This window comes from Heptranchias perlo, chromosome 1 (genome assembly GCF_035084215.1).
Source record: "Heptranchias perlo isolate sHepPer1 chromosome 1, sHepPer1.hap1, whole genome shotgun sequence".
Classification (NCBI taxonomy): domain Eukaryota; kingdom Metazoa; phylum Chordata; class Chondrichthyes; order Hexanchiformes; family Hexanchidae; genus Heptranchias; species Heptranchias perlo.
Genome location: NC_090325.1, coordinates 138910545 through 138934335, shown reverse-complemented (window position 1 = coordinate 138934335; position 23791 = coordinate 138910545). Strand labels below are relative to the sequence as shown.

The 23791-nt window shown below is 40.4% G+C and overlaps 1 protein-coding gene across 1 annotated transcript in view; it reads right to left on the bottom strand.

Annotated features, from left to right (window-relative positions):
- Positions 1-23791, bottom strand: part of plrg1 (pleiotropic regulator 1) — a 48262-nt gene that overhangs the window by 22553 nt on the left and 1918 nt on the right. The window contains exons 2-7 of the mRNA XM_067991680.1: positions 18518-18624; positions 15399-15532; positions 9364-9417; positions 7174-7267; positions 2392-2482; positions 2140-2241 (exon numbers count right to left, since the gene is read on the bottom strand). Of these exons, the coding sequence (XP_067847781.1) occupies positions 2140-2241; positions 2392-2482; positions 7174-7267; positions 9364-9417; positions 15399-15532; positions 18518-18624 (582 nt within the window). The remainder of the gene's footprint in view (positions 1-2139; positions 2242-2391; positions 2483-7173; positions 7268-9363; positions 9418-15398; positions 15533-18517; positions 18625-23791) is intronic.

The following is a 23791-nucleotide window of genomic DNA, read 5'->3' as shown; positions in this document are numbered from 1 at the left end:
AACTTGGAAGTGTAGTAAACAGTGAGGAGGATAGTAATAGACTTCAAGAGGACACAGAGCCAGGCTGGTGGAATGGGCAAGACACATGGCAGATGAAATTTAACGCAGAGAAATGTGAGGCAATACATTTTGGTAGGAAGGGCAAGGAGAGGCAATATAAATTAAATGGTACAATTCTAAAGGGGGTGCAGGAACAGCGAGACCTGGGGGTATATGTGCACAAGTTTTTGAAGGTGGCAGGACAAGTTGAGAAAGCGGTTAAGAAAGCATATGGGATCGTGGATTTTATAAAATAAAGGAATAGAGTACAAAAGCAAGGAAATTATGTTGAACCTTTATAAAACACTGGTTCGGCCACAACTGGAGTATTGTGTCCAATTCTGGGCACCGGACGTTAGGAAGGAGGTGAAAAGATTTACTTGAATGGATCCAGGGATGAGGGACTTCAGTTACATGGATAGACTGGAGAAGCTGGGGTTGTTCTCCTTTAAAGCAGAGAAGGTTGAGAGGAGATTTAATAGAAGTGTTCAAAATCATGACGGGTTTACATAAAGTAAAGAAAGAGAAACTGCTCCCATTGGCGGAAGGGTCGAGAATCAGAGGACACAGAACCAACGGCGATGTGAGGAAAAACTTGGAATGCGCGGCCTGAAAGAATGGTGGAAGCAGATTCAATCGTGGTTTTCAAAAAGGAACTGGATAAATACTTGAAGGGAAAAAATTTGCAGGGCTATGGGGAAAAAGCAAGGGAATGGGACAAACTGGATTGTTCTTGCAAAGAGCCGGTACGGGTTCCATGGGCCGAATGGCCTCCTTCTGTGCTGTAACGATTCAATGATTCTAGTCCTTCCGTATTCGCCCCATAATTTTAAAAATCTCTTCAATCTGTTAGCCTTCTCTGATCCACTGGAAATAATACCAGCATCTCACTTCTTTCCTTACAACTATAGTTTCTCATCCCTGACATCACCTATGGCTTTAATTTCTTTTCTATAATGGGACATCCAAAACTGCACACAGGCCTAACCAATGTTTTGTAAAATGTATTACTTCTTTAGTCTTTTATATTAGACCCTATTAATAAAACCCAAATTACTGTTGGCTTTTTTTTAAAATCGTTTCATCTACCTGCACTTGCAGAGCATTATGTATTTGAACCTCTAGATCTTCCTGTTCATTCACATCCTTCAGTAACTTTCCCAATCCTCGTTTTTCCTCCCAAGATGTTTTACCCGACACTTATACACATTAAATTGCCTCTTCCACCTGTCTGGCCATTTTGCTACCTTGTATGTCCTCCTGGAGTCTTTTACAGTCCACTTTGTTCTTGCCCAATCCCCTACTTTTGTGTTGCCTCCAAATTTTGATATTGTGCTCCTTATGTCCAAATCATTCATATTTGCAGAGAACAAGTGAACCCAGCACTGACCTCCTGGAGTACACCACTTCCAGCCTTTTCCAATTCGAGCAACACCCATCAACAGTAACACTGTTTCCTATAAGTCAACCAACTTTCTATTCTTGCACAGTTCCTCATACATACACTGAATTTTTCTAACAAGGCTCTTGTGAGACAACTTATTCAATGTCTTCTGAAAACCCATATACAGTACTTCTGTTGCACTCCCGTTACCTATCCAAATCGATCACGTCATCAAATCTGTGTTGGCTATCCTTGATTACGCACTGTATTTCTAAAAGCTCACCAATTTTATCTCAAATTACAGATTCAAAGAGTTTGCCCATAACTGACATTATACTAAGTAGCCCATAGTTTCCTGGTTTATCCTTCTCTCCCTGGAGAGGTTTTCCTCTGGCTACCCGCAAGTCTCCTAGCACAATTTGCATATCTAAAAAGGACTGAAAAATTGTGGTCAGAACCTCTGCTTTCTTCCTCCTTCAACAGCCTTAAGTACCCCTTAGGGCCCAGTGACTCAGTTCTGCTCGTATAGAGATTTATATTAAAAAATCGCTTTTGAATTGAAAATCATTCTTGTATTATAGTTAAGCAATTTGTATAAAGGACAACATTTTAACTAACATTTTCTTGCCACACACTGAACAATTTTTAGCTGTGATGTTCAACATCTAGGAATAGGTTACTGTTTGTACAAAAGATTCACACTATGATTTGCTCACTCTATACAGCTTCCAAGGTGGGTGCCATTGTGGTTTTGGCATTGTAGGAAGTTTTCTTGAAATCAGTGAGGAATTCTTTGGGCCTCCAGCTTCCATTAGAGCCTGCAACATGAATCAAACACAAGCACAAATAAGAAAAGATAGATTTGAGTATCTTAATTCTCTTAAAATCTATTCACCAAATTCTGTCACTTCATCAGAGCAATGTATGCTAGTATCTATAATTTCTTGTAACTATCAAAGGAATCTTACCATGGAAGACACTGGAGGCTGTGAACGTTCAGCAATGCCAGCATGTCTGTGGATATCAGCAACACTGGCTGCATTACGATTAGCATCTTGCCTGAAAGTGAAATAAGACATTCCATTTAATGAATAAAATTAGAGAAGAGCCAACGTCAGTATGCCATTAAAAAATAGAAAATTAGAAAAGTCACCCAACTATTCCCCCTGATTAGTGTCACTTAAATTTTTTTTTTTGCTTAATCAGCAAATGCTGAAATATTGTATCAGCCAAGGGTGTTCGAGCTTCAAATTTATAGGTAGTTCACCTCCTTTACACAGCTGCAATTAATAAGTGCTCCAAATCAGTGGGTGAATTAATGCAAACCACAGACTAAGAATTCCCACTGCATTGCACAAAAATGATTTTTTTTTTGCAGATTCCACTGAAATCTATGGCTACTGAGCTTTCAAACCACCAGCATCAAGATTGATCTTACTGTTTTTGAAGTTAAATCAAATTACATTTCCATTCGTTTTCAAACCATCCTGCCAAACCCTCAGTGCTATCAGAGAACTCAGTTCATTGTTATCTCACCGATTTTCTGATCCAACAGTGTTTCATTATTGTCGTGAAATGGAAACAGCTTGAGTTGGACTGTTTGCTTTTACGACAAGATTATGTCAAACTCAAATAAGCCCTCTACTGAATGCCTAAAAACTGTTCTTACTGCCAATTAAAATTCATGTTTTGATTTCCTATTCTTTCTGGAGCATATCGGAAAAAAGAACACAAACTGATAGAACTGGCACTTCAGGATTCAGGGTCTTGCCTTAAGAGATAATCTCTCAGGTACAGCAATGCTAGTCACTCTCGTAAGCCATCTGAGCTTCTTATGTTTAGGGGTGTGCCTGTATTGCCCAATATCCAACTACATGATAGTGGAACCCAGTGTGTAACAATAGTATCCCCTTGTGATCTGAACTGGATATTTGTGTCTTTCGTTTATGCCCCCATGTGCAACTCTAAATTCTTTCCAAAAGGCAGAGAGAGAAAACATTTAAGACAAATACTTAAGCTCTTGTGTTTCACATCAAGTGAGCACACAGAGCAACAGTATGATTGTACTCACTTAATTCAATCAGTATATCTTGTCTTTGCATAATAATACAAATAGTGAACACACATCGCTACCCTACATCAGTGGTTCGTCTTGCTGGACTTAAAACAATATAACTTCTAACTTTCTTCCTCCATTCTAACCTCTACATATGGTTAAAAAATTTACTGACAGCATACCTCTCTGTTCCTTTCATCTCTGCGTTCATAACTCGAGGGGAAGGCCTATGCCAGGCAGTTCCCGCTGAACGTCCAGGACTAGTGATTGCCTAACACAATGGGCATGAGGTATTTGTCAATTACCGATAGAGTTCCAAATTGCTTATTATTTAGTCTTTGGGAAAACAGCATCAATGCCCAGCTCATTAACATTTTAACCACCTTTCATCTTAGGTGACTTTTTAAAACAAACTTGTATGAATACATTCTACTTAAAATCACAACCCTTTGTGGAAGAATGGTCAAAAAATCTTGAAATGTGACATATCCTTGGACTGTGGACTCCTAGATTTATTTGGCACGCCGCTTGCTGCCACCCCACCCGCCTCCCCAGTGTTTGGAACTGACCCAGTACACATTGCGCCTGAAATTGCCTTAGGATCTCTTCTCTCCTCTCCTCCTCAGTTTCTTTAGACATAGGGAATCCTCATACAACTCGATGCGGGGGGGGGGGTTTAGGGATCAAAAAGTACCTCAGTAAGGGGGAAGGGGGGGGGGGGAGGAGAGTAGTCTGGGCCACAGCTGGATGGGGCGGGGAGGAGAAATGGCTCATAGGAACTTCAGTTGGGGGAATGGGGGGAAATAGTGAGAGTGGGCCGCAAAGTGACAGGGGGAACGTGGCTTGTTGCAGGGCATGGAGAAAAGGAAGCACACCCCAGTGCCAAAACACAATAAAAAATGCGATCCGCAGCCAGAGTTCAGAGAGCAAGATGGTCCAGCAACCAACATGTTTATTTTTTGTCAATGGGTTGAGGGAAGGTGAATTCTTTATCAAGGGACATGTTACCATTCCTTTCCAGGATGCTGCTGAAAAAGTTTAACACAGACAACCTTGCCATCAAAGAACAGCGCTTTGGAGATTACAGTGCATGGATTTACTTAGAACCCTCTGGATCGCAAAGTTTACCAATGAAAATACCCATACAGTATGGGAATTGACACTTTCTGGAGTTAACTGTTGGGAAGAAACAAAGGATGAAGACAAGAACAATTCAGTGGGCAGTAACCGAGGTTGCAACATTCTACTTGGTTAGTACGGTAGGGTTGTCATGTTACATAAGTGGAGCCCCATTATACTTCATGGGTCACATAAATGGCCCTCACAGTGCCCACCTACAAGCACAATATCAGAATGTTGTGCCCAATGCTTTTAATAGTATCTAAAGGCCACTAGTTTGCAGTTTTCATGGAATAATGGACAGAATAGTGAAATTTGATCCCCAAAATACATTCCAAAAATGGAATCTGACTTGGTCACTGAACATCAGTAGCCTTGATTTGTTATCCCCTGCATGACAAACACCCCTATTGTTTTAAAACTGCAAATCGTCTAAACTGACCATGACCAATGAGCACAGGAGATCTACTACTTTACATTTGTATGAACTTTCCATTAGTCACTCTTTCGGTCACACATCGTCTTAGTCAAATTTCTGTCACACTTTTCTGTTTAAAAAGTCCAAAAGAAACAAAGGCAGTTATCTGCATGTCCTGAAAAACTCTTCAGAAACAAAATATTGGAGTCACAATAGCTACATGCTCTTGACATTCCCACAAAAAAGCCAGGGTTCTGACATCCAGCCGTAATAACATTTGAACGAACTCACCCAATGTTCATTCAATTAGACTTCAGTACCCTTAAAAGGGACACAACCCAGCAGAATACTACATTGCATTTACATGGTATATCTGTTGAATCTCCCGTGTCGTGGCCCACAGAAAATCAGAACAAAGCAAACTTCCCTCATAATACATTAATGATGCAGTAGGCATTGGTATGAAGATCTGCAACTGCTGAAGCTCAATCTAGTGGTATAAGTGTGCAGCAGGTGTGATTGTGCATCACAAAATGGTGATGCTCCAGGTAAGGAGTACACACATACATAGCATATTTAATATATCATAGATGTTCAGTCCTTATAAACCAGTGCACCTTCAATTACAACAAGCAGTACCACAGCAGATTCAGTAGTATATTCAAACAAAAATGTTTAAGTTAGCACATTTGTCAGTCAGTTTGGCACCACACAAACAGGAACAAATCACAACTAAATAGGTTGGAAACATATTTAGATGCAACAGGAATGAAATCAAAATAACCATGAAGCTTAAAGATCTAAAAAGTCAAAATGGGCAATCAGCACCAGCTACCAAAAATAAAAAGGTCTAAAATCATTTAAAATATTTTTTGAAAATCCTCGTACACTTAATGATTAAAAGTAAAACTGGCCATTCAGAGCATGCCAGGCCCTGCTGTTTGTAATCCCCACCCCTTTCTCATTCTACTGTATCAGAGCAAAATTACTGAGAATGAAAACCGCCAAGAAAGCCATTAGTGAATGTAATTTTAATATAAAGCATTAAAAAAAAGCATGAACTCCAACTTTTTCGTAAGTAACCGAAAGCAAAAAAGTGTGCTGATTGATGACCCTTAAATATAGTTGGCAACTAATAGTCAAGAGCTTAACAGAAACAGCTGAGAAGAAAACTCGCAAATAGGAAAGTACTTGGACAGGAATGACTCGGAGCAGGTCTTTATATTTTGCCAATGTGAGAAACTGCCTCTTTTATTTGTTTACACTCAGAATTTAAAGACCACCACAGTTCTGATGAAAAATTAACAAGGTTTGGAAGGATATATACACCTGAATAATACATCCTGAATAAACGGTCCTGATTTAAACATGTATATTAAATAGAACATTTTGGTAATCCTAAGTACTGTTGCACAGTTATTTAGTAAAGAAAGAAAGATGTCCTAAACAGATGGACAGTAAAAGTAAAGAGCTGCTCCAAATCATTACTATGAAAGTACTTTCGCATATTACATGCAGTAATTTTATTTCTCTCTCTGCAGGGAAACACACTTCCAGGAACCAATTAAAAACATTTGGTTCACTGTCATGTGGGCAATCTTCAACAAACTTCATTAAAATTCTGGAGATGTGAACCACTCCCCCATAGCAGCACAACCTCTAACTATGGAAGGTATTTTTATACAGTTTGACATGATAACATTTTGCATCAGTGTGCTATTCCTCATTTTCATTTGATAAATTTTTTCTACAACAAACTAAAAATTATTTCCACATAATCTAGTCATTTCATACTGTTAGCACAACAAGTGGCTGTTGTATAAAAGGAAGAATCATCACAGTAAAAACAAAAAATGTTATACATGTCAAACATCTATTCAGTGAGATATAATTTAGTAGACTTGAGGAGTTGATCAATAGTGAATAAGTGAATAATTTTATCAAACTGCTTTATATATTTATTTGTACAAACCAGTTAAAGGTAAAACTGTAAGCCTTCAACTAAACAGCTTCACAATAAACTTTCTTAATTTAAACTGCAAAATATTAAACATTTCTAAGCAACTATTAACTTTAGGGTCCTCTTTGCGTCACAGAAAAGATAGAACTGTTAATACACTGACGTTTGTTCCCAGAACTTCTTCAGCAAAAACTTACCTGGCTTGTGAAGGAGGAAGCGCTATAGCCAAGGCCTGAGTACCTGCCTCAGTGGGAATTTTCTGCACCTGTGTATCAGCTGTCAGAGCTACTCCTATAATTCACAGAGACTTAATGAATACTGTATGTTAAGGCACAGTAAGTACACATTTAATTTCTCAATCATGCTGTTGTGCCAATAAGTACTAATGCAAAATCCTTATTTTCTAAACCTATGATATTACTGTTTAGTGTTACTTTGAAAATACTGCAGTGTTTCTGGTTACTATGTGCCCATTATTAATAAATCCCTGCCTGTAACGAACATATTTAAAAGTCCTGAATTTGATTTGGTAAAAATCTGTGGTAATGCTGCTTGCACATAATGAATGGATTACCTATTTACAAATTTCACATTAATCCCAATTAAAGAGTAAAACGATTTGTTTGCATTCTCCAGCATTTTCCCCACAATAGTAATGAAGAAAATAATAGCACTCAAGAGTGACAAATCCCCAGGACCAGATGGTTTCCATCCCAGGGTTTTAAAGGAAGTATGGTGAGCACATTGCAGATGCCCTAACTATAATCTTTCAAAGTTTTCCAGATCAGGAACCGTCCCTCTGGATTGGAAAATTGCACGTCACTCCGCTTTTTAAGAAAGGAGAGAGGGGGAATCCAGGGAATTATAGACCAGTTAGCCTAACATCTGTTGTGGGGAAAATGCTGGAGACTATAATTAAGGATAGGGTGACTGAATACCTCGAAAATTTTCAGTTAATCAGAGACAGCCAGCATGGATTTGTGAAAGGTAGGTCGTGCCTGACAAACCTGATTGAATTTTTTGAAGAGGTGACTAAAATGGTGGATGTTATTTATATGGACTTCCAGAAGGCATTTGATAAGGTCCCACATAAGAGACTGTTAGCTTAGATAGAAGTCCCTCGAATCAAGGGAAAAGTACAGACTTGGATAGGAAATTGGCTGAGCGAAAGGCGACAGAGAGTAGGGATAATGGGTAGGTACTCATATTGGCAGGATGTGACTAGTGGAGTCCCACAGGGATCAGCCTTGGGGCCTCAATTATTCACAATATTTATTAACGACTTAAATGAAGGCATAGAAAGTCTCATATCTAAGTTTGCCGATGACACAAAGGTTGGTGGCATTGTAAGCAGTGTAGATGAAAACATAAAATTACAAAGGGATATTGATAGATTAGGTGAATGGGCAAAATTGTGGCAAATGGAATTCAATGTAGGCAAATGTGAGGTCATCCACTTTGGACCAAAAAAGGATAGAACAGGGTACTTTCTAAATGGTAAAAAGTTAAAAACAGTGGATGTCCAAAGGGACTAGGGGTTCAGGTACATAGATCATTGAAGTGTCATGAACTGGTGCAGAAAATAATCAATAAGGCTAATGGAATGTTGGCCTTTATATCTAGAGGACTAGAGTACAAGGGGGCAGAAGTTATGCTGCAGCTATACAAAACCCTGGTTAGACCGCACCTGGAGTACTGTGAGCAGTTCTGGGCACCGCACCTTCGGAAGGACATATTGGCCTTGGAGGGAGTGCAACGTAGGTATACTAGAATGATACCCAGACTTCAAGGGTTAAGTTACGAGGAGAGATTACACAAATTGGGGTTGTATTCTCTGGAGTTTAGAAGGTTAAGGGGTGATCTGATCGAAGTTTATAAGATATTAAGGGGAACAGATAGGGTGGATAGAGAGAAACTATTTCTGCTGGTTGGGGATTCTAGGACTAGGGGGCACAATCTAAAAATTAGAGCCAGACCTTTCAGGAGTGAGATTAGAAAACACTTCTACACACAAAGGGTGATAGAAGTTTGGAACACACTTCTGCAAATGGCAATGGATGCTAGCTCAATTGCAAATTTTAAATCTGAGAAATAGCTTTTTGGCAAGCAAAGGCATTAAGGGATATGGGCCAAAGGCAGGTATATGGAGTTAGATCACAGATCAGCCATGACCTTATCAAATGGCGGAGCGGGCTCGAGGGGCTGAATGGCCTACTCCTGTTCCTATGTTCATTTCTTTTTTTTTTCAGCAGTTACTTTGTTTTGGCGTATTGGCGTATTGACAAGGAATCAGCCAGTCAGATACTGAAGAGTTCAACTCAGTCAGTGCTGGAACTCACTACAGATTATAAGCCTCAAAAGCAAAATCTTTCAGAAATGCTACTGACCTGGACCCGATGGGTACGGATGTGTACCAGTTATAATGTATTCGGATTCCTGACCTAAAACACAGTAAAACCAAGAAGTAGATCTTCATCTTAGACTTCAGAAAGTAATTTTAAAAAACAATAAAGTATATTTTATAACTGGAATTTAAATAAAAATGTATTGAAATATCACTTCCTTTAAGAAATTATATTTAGGAAAAAATGCCTTTTAAATTTGAAGCAAAATTGCTTAAGTACATTAAAACACAACTTTAAACGGTGGGATGTGTTATAGCTAGCCACTGATTAAACCCAAGATCATTGCTGCTCCAATAGCACTTCAGTTCAAATTATAATTGTGGGCACCTGCTATCTGTCACAACACTACCAACAAAATTGATACCAAAAACTGATCAAAACTGTCCCACAAACTTCAGCTGTACACATTATACCAAATAGCACAGTGGATTATGTTTCACATTATCTTGAGGCTCTGATGTCTGATCTTCACTCTTGCAGTTTCAGTCATCATTAATTCTAACCTGGTAACATCCTTCAGAAGATTATCCTAGAACTTAGGCATAAAGTTGGGCTACATTTATATTGCCATTTTTGTATCAACACAATGCAGTTTTGGGTATATACCATTGCAAAAATGGCAACTGCAGATAGTTAGTTTTTACCTCCAATGGGAGGCTTAGGCTTGGCACTAGATAGAATCTGTCCAGTGTAAACCCAGTATCTCCTAGACACTAGATAAGCTTAGTACTGAGTTTCTCCAATGATACCAGAAACTTATGGTGCCACCTGCACTTTCCTAAATTAAATAGCAGCTGTTAGATGACAGCTCTGTGCATCAGCTTGCCCTAACAGGAAAAGGGCAATTTTGCAGCTGATATATAACTGCAGTTTGCACTCTGAAGCTACCCATCTTAGACTCGAAGGGCTGCCTTGATTATGATGCTGAATGTGATTTCTTCAAAATTATTTTGCTGAAAAGGAAAGAGTTAAAAACTAAGATTTCTTTAAAGCCTCAGAGCAAACACTATAGTATAGACCATTCATTGTTATTGAAATATTACTGACAAGGCAGTTCACATTTAAATTCTTCAAAAGTCTATAGGCTGCTAAATCCTGCTTAGTGCACATATGTTTTTTTTTAAAATTCATTCACAGGATGTGGGCATTGCTAGCAAGGCCAGCATTTATTGCCCATTCCTAGTTGCTCTTGAGAAGGTGATGGTGAGCCTCCTTCTTGAACTGCTGCAGTCCATGTGGTAGAGAGTTCCAGGATTTTGACCCAGCAACAATGAAGGAACAATGATATATGTCCAAGTCAGGATGATGTGTGACTTGGATAGGATTGTGTTCCGATGCACCTACTGCCCTTGTCCTTCTACATGGAGGTGGTCGCGGGTTTTGGAGGTGCTGCGGAAGAAGCACTGGCAACTTGCTGCAGTGCATTCTGTACATAGTACACACTGCAGCCACAGTACATCGGTGGGAGAGGGAGTGGAAGTTTAAGCTAGTGGATGGGGCGGCAATCTTGCGGACTGCTTTGTCCTGGATGGTGTTGAGCTTCTTGACTTTTTTTTAAATTGTAGGTGTGACGTAAGGCACCTCAGAATACCCAAGTTCTTACTTTTTCCTGTCCTGGATCGCTCATTTGCTGGAAGTAAATGCTGTTATACTTGTTCAGCAGATTAAATCCTATGACAGGCTGCTTATGCAGTATGACCAGTCTGTATGCAAGAGTTTATATTGTACAGGTGAATTTCCAAACATGGAAAAGAAAGTTGTTCAAAAAAAAAAATCCGCATTGAAGACAATGTTATACAGGGCACAGCAGGGCCAAACTGTGATGTTTGAGTCAGAGGGAAACCTTCAGAAGTTGATTTTCATTTGCCAGGCATGGCATGAGAGTGAATACTGTGGTCATGGCCTGCCACACCTGAGAGAATGTGTGCAAGTAGTTTTTGACTGATGAAAAGTACCAAAGTAAGGAACCAAGGCAATGGTACATTTTGGAGTACATCATTTATGGTTATAAAAGCATGAAAGGTTCCTCATTTAATGGTGAGGTATACTGACTATATAAATCAATAAGCAAAGAAATCAGTGATCAAGATTTGACAATCATCATCTTTCTGCCACACTATCATCTCCTGCTGCTGACTTGATCATCTCCAGCTATGGCGCTTCATTAATGCATCTCTCCTTGACAGTATTGCGCAACAAGCAGCAAACTACCACATATTTTTCCATCTCTTTCAAGGCATATTATAAAGTGCCCCCTGGCAGACCCAGATGACAAAAGTCTGACCTCTGATGGTACTTGTTCTAATGTGCTCGATTCTCTGCTGCATGACGTTGCCAGCGGAAATGTAAGCCACAGTAGCAGGGCGTTATTCTTGGCTTTCAAAACCCACCCTTCTATTCTGCTGTCTCTACTGAAAAGATATATTCAGAAATTCTACAAAAAGGCATCGTGAAGTGCCAGAGAATTGGGTGATGTGTCACATTGTGGCATATTGAGGAACTGAAATCTCTTGATGGTTGACATAAGCCTTTGGATCATTGGTGAGGCATAAATGGCTATATGGGTGCAATCGATAACCTCCTGCACCCTCATATCTAGATACATGGTGACAGCCAGTCTACCATCTGCTGCTGCATGTACAGGAGAATCTGATGCAGACAGCTGCATGAAGGAAAGGTTGTTCATTAACTTCCTTGATGCACCGGGAACAACAGGCTGACTTATGTTAGATTTATCAGGGACTAGAAAGTGCCAGTAATATAAAAATGAATAGGGGTGGCCTTGAACGCTACTGGCAATGTTGTGTGCAGCCGAGAATGTCTGCATGTTTCCTGTAACAAGCTGCAGATGTGGGTCACTACAGTCTTAGTCATAGACTCCCTTCTTTATGCATCCCATCATCCCTCTTTCCCCATCTCCCTCACCCTCCCTTCTCCTTGTCCCCCTACCCCACCACCTCCCCTTTCCTCCTCCTCCTGTCCTGTTCCCAGGCCTTTCTTGTTGTCCCATCCCTTCCCCTATCTCTCCTATCCGCCGCCTCCCTTTCCGCTCCTGCATTTGGACCCAGTTATCCCCCGTCCTCTGACCTGAATATTGCAGTTGGTTTCAACTCCCCATATGCAACACCACAGGAGATCGACTATTTGTATATTCAAAATGCCAATGGATAAAAACATTCCATTTCATAATACATTAAAGACTCCTATGTTAGGTACTGCATGACAAAATCCATGTTAAGTGTCAACATTTACCTGCTGTACCTGTTATGACTGCAGGAGGTGCTGTGATTGGCATTTACAATGATAAAAGGATTGTCACATTAAACATCAGTTCCAAACTCAATATTGACACGTTATTTTTTTTTTAAAGTGAGTGTCACTCTGCAGTCCCTGTATGAAGCCAGGAACAAATCCGTTTGGCCCTAACATATACAGTAATAATTAGGGCAAAAGCCAATTTTTTTGGACCGTACATTAGTGGATGCAGTATATAAATGTCACTGCCAACAAAAAAAATTAAGATATTCTTGTCATTGCAGCCCTTAATTGGAGACTCAACAAGCAAAATTGAAACAAGTTACTGTCAATGTCCAGAGAGACTTGGGTGTCCTGGTACAAGAAATACAACAAGTTAGCATGCAGGTACAGCAGGCAATTAGGAAAGCAAATGACATGTTGGCCTTTATTGCAAGGGAGTTGGAGTACAAGAATAAGGATGTCTTACTACAATTGTACAGGGCTTTGGTGAGACCTCCCCTGGAGTACTGCTTGGAGTTTTGGTCTCCTTATCGAAGGAAGGATATACTTGCCTTAGAGGCGGTGCAACAAAGGTTCACTAAATTAATTCCTGGGATGAGGGGGTTCTCCTATGAGGAGGTGGAGTTGAATGGGCCTATACTCTCTGGAGTTTAGAAGAATGAGAGGTGATCTCATTGAAACATACAAGATTCTGAGGGGGCATGAAAGGGTAGATGCCGAGAGGTTGTTGCCCCTGGCTGGAGAGCGTGGAACTAGAGGGCATAGTCGTAGGATATGAGGGGGTCAGCCATTTAAGACTGAGATGAGGGGGGATTTCTTCACTCTCAGGGTTGCGAATCTTTGGAATTCTCTACTCCAGAGGAATGTGGATGCTGAGTCATTGAGTATATTGAAGGCAGAGATCAACAGATTTGTGGACTCTATGGGAATCAAGGGATATGGGGATCAGGCAGAAAAGTGGAGTTGAGGTTGAAGATCAGCTATGATCTTATTGAATGGGGAAGAAGGCTCAAGGGGCCTTATGACCTACTCCTGCTCCTATTTCTTATGTTCTTACAATGTTTTATCAGCATTCCTGAAAAGCCTAATATCCCCTATCTAACTGACATTCTTTTCACTCCTTCCACACCAACCTTCTAAATCCTTCTGAAGTAGGCACCCTGTTATCTAAATTTCCCCAAAAACCACTGCTGGGAGTAATTGAGGTTACGTGCCCAATGACAGCTCACCATTAAAACCCCTCGACATCCCCCCTCCACTGAGTTGCCTGCATAATTTCTATGCTTGCTGTAAAGCATATAACCCTTGCCGACGGTGCCAAAATTCAACGTCCCACCTCCCCTGACTAAAAAATATTTGTGGACACTACTCTTCCATCCCCTCCCTGCAGTACCGTTCCCATCAAATGCCTCCTCCTCTCCACTGTAGGAATTGCATCCTAAGCTCTCATAATTGCGCATCATGATCGTAACCTGGCCTTTCACCACCGCTCTTTCGGTATCCCCCCTCCCCCATAAAGTTAAGATGCACTACACGGTTGCGCCAAGCATAGATTAACTCTGATTGTCCACTGAGGTGAAAATGCCGGCCTGGGAGAGAAACCTGGAGCTAACCACCCTTCCTGGCAGCTTTAACACTATGCCAGGTTAACATCCCACCCCACTCCGATGAAAGCTTAAGGCAGCCAAGGCTACCCCCTCCCAGTGAGATTTTCCCAATTGTTGCCCCCTCCATCCCTGAACACTTCTTCCCCCCCGACCCCCACCCCCCAGGTCCCCTTTGTGCTCCCATCTCCTTTCTGCTCTTCGCACCCCCCCCCCCCACGTGACCATTCTCCTATCTCCTCCCTCCTTCTTACCCATCTGCTTCCCCCTTCTCTCTCCCTCCTGCCTCTCCCTCCACCATGATTCCCCCCTCTTGTCCTGTTATGGTCCAATTATCCCATCTTCCAACTTCACCTCACCTGCATACAGCACTTGGTCATGATTCCCTGGGTATCATAGAAGATCAACTAGTAAAATGAATAAAGCAAAATTTGTCAGTACCAAGGAAATGCTGATATGCCTGCTGTGAATGTTGCTGTCCATCAACTTTTACGACGGGAGATTCTTGTGTAAATCTTGTAACACAGTAAGCAGCAGGATTTCCCACAATGTTTCTGGAATACTTTTTAAACAATTAGTCTTAATTGCAGTTACACATGATCTGTGGTACTATTAGGGTGAGAAAATCACTTCAAGGCAGAAATTTACAACTAGCAGCCAAAACAGAGGAAATCGATATAACTTTTGACACTATGAATTTCTCCGCAGAAACATTCATTTTACTGATACTATGAATAGTGGAATTTCAGGGCCTGTGTGCCATAGTTACTACAACAGTCAACATTTTCTTTAATTACAAAAATATTTATTTTCTTTAACTAATCCATCAGTTAGATATGTTTTCATTTACATCAATTTTGTTCCAAGCCCCACTGAAAACTGTTCTTAAACCTCTATGACTTCACAGTTCACAAATGAAAACTATTTAAATTCAAGAGTTTTCTCCCAAAGTCACAGCCACTTAGTTTCACCCACAGAGATCATAAAAGAAATCTGGAACTGCACCTCATACTCCAGATTTTAAAAATGCAGATGTTAGTTTTCATCTTGTATGTAGTGTAATAAGGTCACAAATAATAGAATAAAGGATACATCCAATTAAATTCACTACAGTAACACTGAAAATATTTTCTGTAATGAGTGTTAAAAGCATACCATGATTTAGGTCATAATGTCCATGGTTGTAGGAATCAGATTGTGAACTTTTTTCTCTGATTTCTTTAAGTATAGGCATGTGAAGCACAGGACTGTACTCTGTTTGAAGCTTCACATTCATCTTGAGCTTGTAACTGATCAAATACAAAGTGCAAAAACATCAGATTAATACAAAAGTGAATAGTAACTCTCCCTGAAACAGCTATGTATTATAAAAGCTCTTTCACATAACAGTTCAAAGGCATTCATTGCTGATATACTGAACAGAATGCAATCTCAGCTACAATTATAAATTATGAAATTAAATCCTCCTTTTCTTTTATTACTTTATGGCAGTTACTATTTATTTGTTTTCATTTACAACAATTTTGTTCCAAACCCAACTAAAAATTGTTCTTCAACTTCTATATTTTCAGTTTGCAAATGAGGGAGGTGCCAGGCAAAGACCAGGAATTTCCTCAGAATGGAGAGCGAGAAAAATAAGAAGTGTCACTGGATTGGTCTCTCACACCTCCTTGTGGCCAGTACTGCAACGTGATGCTTGGAGAGGTTGGGAAGCAGATCATCTACATACCCCAACAACCACATGGTGGTGCATTGGATGTGCAGGACTTAACGCGAGCACCTGCATCTTGGACAATTTGAAGTTTATTGAGCACGGATGAATAAAGGCCAGCATGGAGCATTTCTGCAGCAGAGGGCAGGCAATGTGTCAGAGTTGGAAATAAACAGTCTTAGTGATGGAGAGAATATGGGGTTTGAAGCTAAGCCCAAGGTTGAACAAGATGCTATGGTGATGCATGGTTTTGCTGAAAAGTAAGGAGTCAGTGGTAAGGAAGCAGAGTTTGTGGCAAGTACCTAAAACCAAGGCTTCAGTCTTGCTAGTGTTAAGCTGAAGGAAGTTGTAACTCATCTAAGACTATGTCGGACAAGCAGTATAACATTAGAAGAGGAAACCAAAAAAGGTATAAAGACATTTAAGATAGAAAGGGGGAATATAATTGATAAATTAATCAAACTTAGAGGATAAAACCCTTTGTCCGGATGGATTGCATCCGCACATATTAGAAGTTAGGGAAGAGACAGCAGAGGTACTATTACATACATAAAAATTCATTAGAAAAGGAAAGAGTGCCAGAGGACTGGCGGCCAGCTAATGTTATTCCTATATTTAAGAAGGGAGATAGAAAAAGTTGACGGAATTATAGACCAGTTAGCTTAACGTTGGTGGTAGGAAAAATAATGGAATCTTTACTCAAAGATGTAATAGAAAAACATTTAGAAAACAAAAATATAATAAAGAGTAGTCAGCATGGATTTCGGAAGAGAAAGCCATGCCTGACCAACCTTATTGAATTCTTGGAAGTAGTAACAAAAAAAGAGTAGACTAGGGTAATGCAATAGATGTAATATACTTGGATTTTCAAAAGGCCTTCGATAAGGTACCACATTGTAGACTTAAGGTTAGAGCATATGGAGTCGGGGACAGGTAGCAGAATGGATAGCAAGCTGGCTACAAAACAGAAAACAGACAGTAGGGGTTAAGGGTAGCTATTCAGACTGCAAAAGGTAGGAAGTGGTGTTCTGCAGGGACCGGTGCTAGGACCACTGTTAGTCAATATTTACATCAATGATTTGGACTCGGGAATCGGAAATACAATTTCAAATTTTGCTGACATGAAATTGGGGGTTGTAGTTGATACAACGGAAGAATGCGTTAAAATGCAAGAAGATATTAACAAAGTTGCAGAATGGGCATGCAATTGGCAAATGAATTTCAATATAGATAAGTGTGAGGCATTACATTTTGGTAGGAAGAATATAGAGGCCACATATTGCTTGGATATTAAGAGTCTAAATGGGGTAGTGGAACAAAGGGATCTTGGGGTACAAATACACAAATCACTAAAAGTAGCAATGCAGGTTGATAAGGCCATAAAAAAGGCAAACCAAGTACTGGGGTTCATTTCTGGAGGGATAGAACTGAAAAGCAGAGAAGGTATGTTAAACTTGTGTAGTACTGTGCGCAGTTCTGGTGTCCATATAAAAGGGATATAGAGGCATTGGAGAAAGTGCAAAAAAGATTCACAAGGATGATACCAGAACTGAGAGAATATACTAAAGACTAAGACTAAAACTAAAAGACTAAAGAGCCTGGGGCTCTTTTCTCTATAAAAGAAGGCTGAGGGGTGACCAAATAGAAGTCTTTAAGATAATGAAAGGGTTTGATATGGTAGATTTAGAGAAAATGTTTCCACTTGAGAGGGAGTCCAAAACTAGAGGTCATAAATATGAGACAGACAGTCACTAATAAATCCAATAGGGAACTCAGGAGAAAATTCTTTACCCAGAGTGGTAAGGATGTGAAACACACTATCACAAGTAGTTGAGGCAAATAGTATAGACACATTTAAGGGGAAGCTAGATAAGCACACAAACGAGAAAGGAATAGAAGGGTGTTCTGATAGGGGTAGATGAAGTAGGGAGGGAGGAGGCTTGTGTAAAGCATAAATGCTGGCATTGACCAGTTAGGCTGAATGGCCTGTTTCTTTGCTGTGGGCTCAATGGAACAGTAACAAAGTGGGTGCGGGGTCCAGAAAAGTGGAGCAGATACAGCTGGGTATGGTCAGCATATATGTGCAACTTGATCCCATGCCAGCAGATGATGTCGCTGAGGGGCAGCACAAAAATTACAAAAAGAAAGATCCTTGGGAAACTTCTGAGGTGACACAGCAAGTGAGGGAAGAGAACCCGCTGCTAGAGGTCTGATGGCTATATCCAGACCGATAGGAGTGAAACCATGCAAGGGCAGCCCCACGGCATTGGAAAACAGAGGAGAGGCTGTGGAGGGCGACAATATAATCAGCCATTTCAAATACAAATAGTAAGTAGTTTCAACAGATGAGACCGAGGCATGGTAAAGGGAAACGACAGGTTCAAACGTTCTGCAAAATGTATATGCCTTGTGTACCAGACATAAAACTCTTGTGGCTTGGTCATTCATGGTAATCCAGTCAGTGCCTCCAGTTGTATAAATGCGCTCACGGTCCAATGAGATATCTTTAAGCCTTTAGTAAACATTAAATATATTATACTTAAAGATCAGCGTATGCACTCACCTCCTCTCATCTACTGCGATAGGCTTGGCATGATCACTAACAAACATATCATGGGTTCTTTTCAGAGATCTGAACACCAGTGTGTGTACAGAGTGTTTCTGCACCTCCTGACAAAGAGAAAAAACTCTTAACATTAAGTTTCAGAATTAAAATTTGAAACATAACTGAACTAATGTTTAAAACAAGTTCAAATGTGGTGGAATTGCTGAACAAAATGTACTGATTCATTTTAGAAAATATCTTGTAGACACTTCAAGAAACCTTAAAATGTGGGATTGGGTGGCATGGTGGATTAGTACAATGACCTCTCATCTCTGGACATGTAATCAAACAATTGAAGAGATAAGTCTCCTCTTGCTACTGGATCATATGAGACATGAGTTTGGACAGCTCCTAGTGGGAATAGGCCCACATCACAAAACTACCAAGATGGCAAACTCGGAATCCATAAAAATGGTTGGCATGGGAAATTGTACGTCCACACTGGTGTGAGTGGCAGTGCTCTTCAGGTTATCCTGGAGAGCAGAAACAACTCCAAATTCCTTTCCTCCACCACTAACTGCCACTTCACCTCACATTCAAAATGGGAAAATCTTGTGGGCTTTTTTGTGTCCAAAATTGTGGCCACCTGCACTGCGCCTACTGCCTCCTCAACCCCTCCAAACTCCCAGGTCCCCTTATCCTGACTTTTTTGCAGTTTCTCCCCTATCACCTGATCAGCCTACTTATCTCAGCCATGAAGCCAACCCCAAAACCCTTCCTATCCTAGCTCCTGATCACCCAACTTCAACTTCTAACCCCAATACTTCAAGCTGTTTTTCTTGTCCAGCAATGCCCCACTTCCTTTATAACAGCTGAAATATCTCCCCTCAAGAAACTCACCCAAAATCCCCAGCAACCTCAAATAAGAACATAAGAAATAGGAGCAGGAGTAGGTGGCCCCTTAAGCCTGCTCTGCCATTCACTAAGAGCATGGCTGATCTTTGAGCTCAACTCCACTTTCCCACCCAATCTCCATATCCCTTGATTCCTTTAGAGTCCAAAAATCTATCAATCTCAATCTTGAATTTTCTCAACGACTGAGCATCCACAGTCCCCTAGGGTAGAGAATTTCAAAGATTCGCCACCCTCCAAGTGAAGAAATTTCTCATCTCAGTTCTAAATGTCCAACCCCTTACCCGGAGATCATGAGCCAGAAATTGCTCCCGAAATAATAGCCGATTTTAATGGCGAATCGAAGGAGCAAGATCTCGCGGTTGCACATGTGCACTAAAACCCGGAAATCCTGTACTTGCTCCGAATGGTTTGCCAGCGATTTGACAGCTGCGAAGGGCCATCGCACTCTACAATCAACGAAATCGCTGAAAAATTGCAAACTTGCTCATCCACCCAGCTGGAAAGTAACTAATTACGTCACCAAAAGGTATGCTAAAAAATACAAGGTCTAAACTGATCTTTAAAAGCATGATAACTCAATGACTGCCAAACAACTAAGATTTTAATTTTAAAAATGTGGAGTCTCATATTACTCCTTATTTTAATAGGTTTTGGTCATTGAAAAAAAATTAAAAATTATTTTTTTTTTAAAACTTTTCCCTTTTGCTCTTTAATTTAATTATTTCTTTGGCTTTTTATTAAAAAATAAAATTTTTGTTTACAATGACCTCCAGAACACTAACTTTAAATGAAGTCTGGGCGTGACTTCTCTTCCTTTCAGATTTTGTGGGCGTATCTTCTATTCTCACATATTTCCATGCAAATCAATTTACACTGTTCAGAGGCTGGTTTGATAGCGCACAATTCTTTAAAAGTTCAAAATCACGCAAGTCGACGCCACAGAGCCCACAGTAAGTACATTCATAAATTTATTTCACAGGAGCTGCAGCGATCGTTGCCACGGTGCTCTGTGAAAGTTCTGGCCCCATGTCCCCTAGTTCTAGACTCTCCAACCAGGGGAATCATCCTTTCAGCATCTAGCCTGTCAAGCCCCCTCAGAATCTTATATGTTTCAATGAGATCACCTCTCATTCTTCTAAACTCGAGAGTATCGGCCCATTCTACTCAATCTTTCCTCATAGGACAACCCTCTCCATCCCAGGAATCAACCTGGCAAACCTTCATTGCACCGCGTCTAAGGCAAGTATATCCCTTCCTTAGGTAAGGAGACCAAAACTGTACACAGTACTCCAGGTGTGGTCTCACCAAAGCCCTGTACAATTGCAGCAAGACTTCCTTACTCCAACCCCCTTGCAATAAAGGCCAGCATACTATTTGCCTTCCTAATTGCTTGCTGTACCTGCATGTTAACTTTCTGTGTTTCATGTACAAGGACACCCAAGTCCCTCTGAACACCAACACTTAATAGTTTCTCACTATATAAAAAATATTCAATTTTTCCTACTAAAGTAAATAGCCTCACATTTCCCCACATTCTACTCCATCTGCCACCTTCTTGCCCACTCACTTAACTTGTCAATATCCCTCTGCATCCTCCTCACAACTTACATCTTGTGCCACTGTGACCATAACTCCCTACCTCTCCTCATCCTCCTCAACCACTCTGCTATCTTCAACAGACCACTCCATCTTCCTCCAATAGTCTGCAATCCACCTCCAGCGCAGCGCTCTTTTCCAGTTCTGCTCTTAGCGGACACAATGCAGGCACTACACCACTGCCATTAGTTTCTTATCTGCTCAGTGATCTCTACTGTACTCCAAAAGATCCATTCTCGGTCCCTCCTTTTCAATGTCCACATTATCCATAAGTAGTGTCAGTTTTGACATGTATGCCATCCTGCTGCCTTATCTATTGACCCAATGATTATTGACAAACTCTCAAATTTCCTGCCTGATAAAGACCTGGATGAGCCAAAACTTTTTCCAGATGAACGCTGACAAAATTGACGCCATCCTCTTCAGATCATAAGCAGTTCCAAACCTCAGTCCTCGAGTTTATCAACCTTCCAGACTGCCAACTTAAGTTACGTCAGGAAGTGTGGAACATTGGTGCCTTACTTTCCTGTATGTACCTTTCGCTCCTCTTAACACCAGACTTCATCTTGCCCCTCAATTCCATCGGTAGCCACTAATTTTGCCATTACTCTCCTGCTCTCTGGGATTCTCTATCCAGTCCCTTCTATTTTGCTATCTTCCCTTGATTTTAAAAACCCTTCTCTTCAACCATTCTGTCAGATCCCCATTTTAGTATTTCCATTTCCCTCCGATTTCGCCATGTTTGGTGTTCACTGCATTCCTTTCCTTCTTATTATAATGTGCCCTAAGCCATCTTTCTGTATGCGAGGTTGGGCTATATAAATCCAAGTTGTTGTTATTAAGGAACATTGCTGGGGTAGAGCCAAAGGGAGCTTTACTTCGCATATGAGCTTGATTCAAGGGAGTCAGAGGAAACCATATATAATTATGAAAAATTCTGAAATGGGCCCCACTTCGAAACAGCAAGCTTTGCATGTCAAATGTGAACTTAAAATGATAAAGTTCCATTTCATACTTTGTCTAAAATTATTTTTATATAAAATTGGTTAAAAAAATTGAAGAAAACCTGCAAAACTGTTGGACTTTACTGCAACATATAACATAAAATTAAATGCACATTCGCGCTGTCACCTCATCATCCTTTTTACTATGGGTACTCTCATTTCCTATTAGGCCTATAGTTTATGGCCACATTTATGTCACGTGTTATGTCACATCCTTCACTGGATGTTTAACTTCTTTGTTTATAGCGTAGAATTTATTAGAGTAGCTCAACAGCAAAATATTAATACGCTCATGGCTAGAAGCCACAAGCTAAAATTCATTGTATCATTGTAGGTACAGCACAGGAAGCGGCCATTTGACCCATCGTGCCTGTACCAGCTCTTTGAAAGACCTATCAATTAGTCCCATTCCCCTGCTCTTTCCCCATAGCCCTCTAAATCTTTTCCCTTTGATTATTCATCTGATTCCTTTTTGAAATTCAGAAGCACTTTGGTCCTAAAACTCAAACTGTTGTTATACTGCAGATATTTCCAGCTCCACCTCGCATCATGGTCAGACAAAGTAAAGTTCTACATACATCTGATTACAAGCTGCACACAGCTCAGCATTCAAATGGCAATTGCATTTTTAATGTTAGTGAATAAGCAATGGGATAGTTGCATTTTACAACCTCTCCAAATACTGTCAAAGCACTTGAAAATCCATCAATTTATACTGGTAATAGGCCAATTTCAGAACATGAGGGAGTACCACCTCTAATTAACTTTCCCCGGGTCTCCATGTCTGAGAGCAAGTAGCAGAACCTGTTTATGAAAATTCCACTTTCCCCAATGACGAGTAGCACCTAAGTGCATTACATATTCATAACAATGTCAGAATCCTGGAGTTTTTTTTTGGGGGGGGGGGGGGGTGGAAAAAGAGAAAGAGCAGTAAATCTTCACCTAATATTCAGTCATAGAATTACATAGAAATTACACAGAAACAGCCTTCTCTTCCTAACTGGTCCATGTTGGTGTTTATCTTCCACACGATGATTAGTCCTAATCCCATCTGCCTGTCCCCGTTCCCATAGTCCTTCATCCTCTTCAACCATCCAACCTATTCTTAAATGTTGACATGGTCTCTCCCTCAATCACTACTTTCTGTAGTGCATTACACAGCCTCACAACCTTGTGTAAAAAAAAGTTTCTCCTTTCTAAATCACTTACATTTGATCTTATATCTACATCCCCTCGTTCTAGACCCTTCAAGCATGGAAACAGTCGGTTTCCATCTATTCTGTCCCAACCCTTTATAATTTTTAAATACCTCTAATCAAATAGCCCCATAATCTCTATTTTAACAAAAACAGTCCCAATTTTCCAAGTCTTACCACATTTACATGGATGTGGGGCAGTAGCAGCATGGATACGAAATTAGCTAAGTGACAGGAAACAGAGAGTAGTGGTGAACAGTTGTTTTTTTGACTGGAGGAAGGTATACAGTGATGTTTCCCAGGGGTCAGTACTAGAACTACTGCTTTTCTTGATATATATTAATGACTTGGACGTACGAGGCATAATTTCAAAATTTGCAGATGACACAAAACTTGGAAGTATAGTGAACAGCAAGGAGGATAATGATAGACTTCAAGAGTCCAAAGGCAAGCTGGTGGAATGGGCGGACACATGGCCGATGAAATTTAACACAGAAAAGTGCGAGGTGATACATTTTGGTAGGAAGAACTAGAAGAGACAATATAAACTAAAGGGTACAATTCTAAAGGGGGTGCAGGAA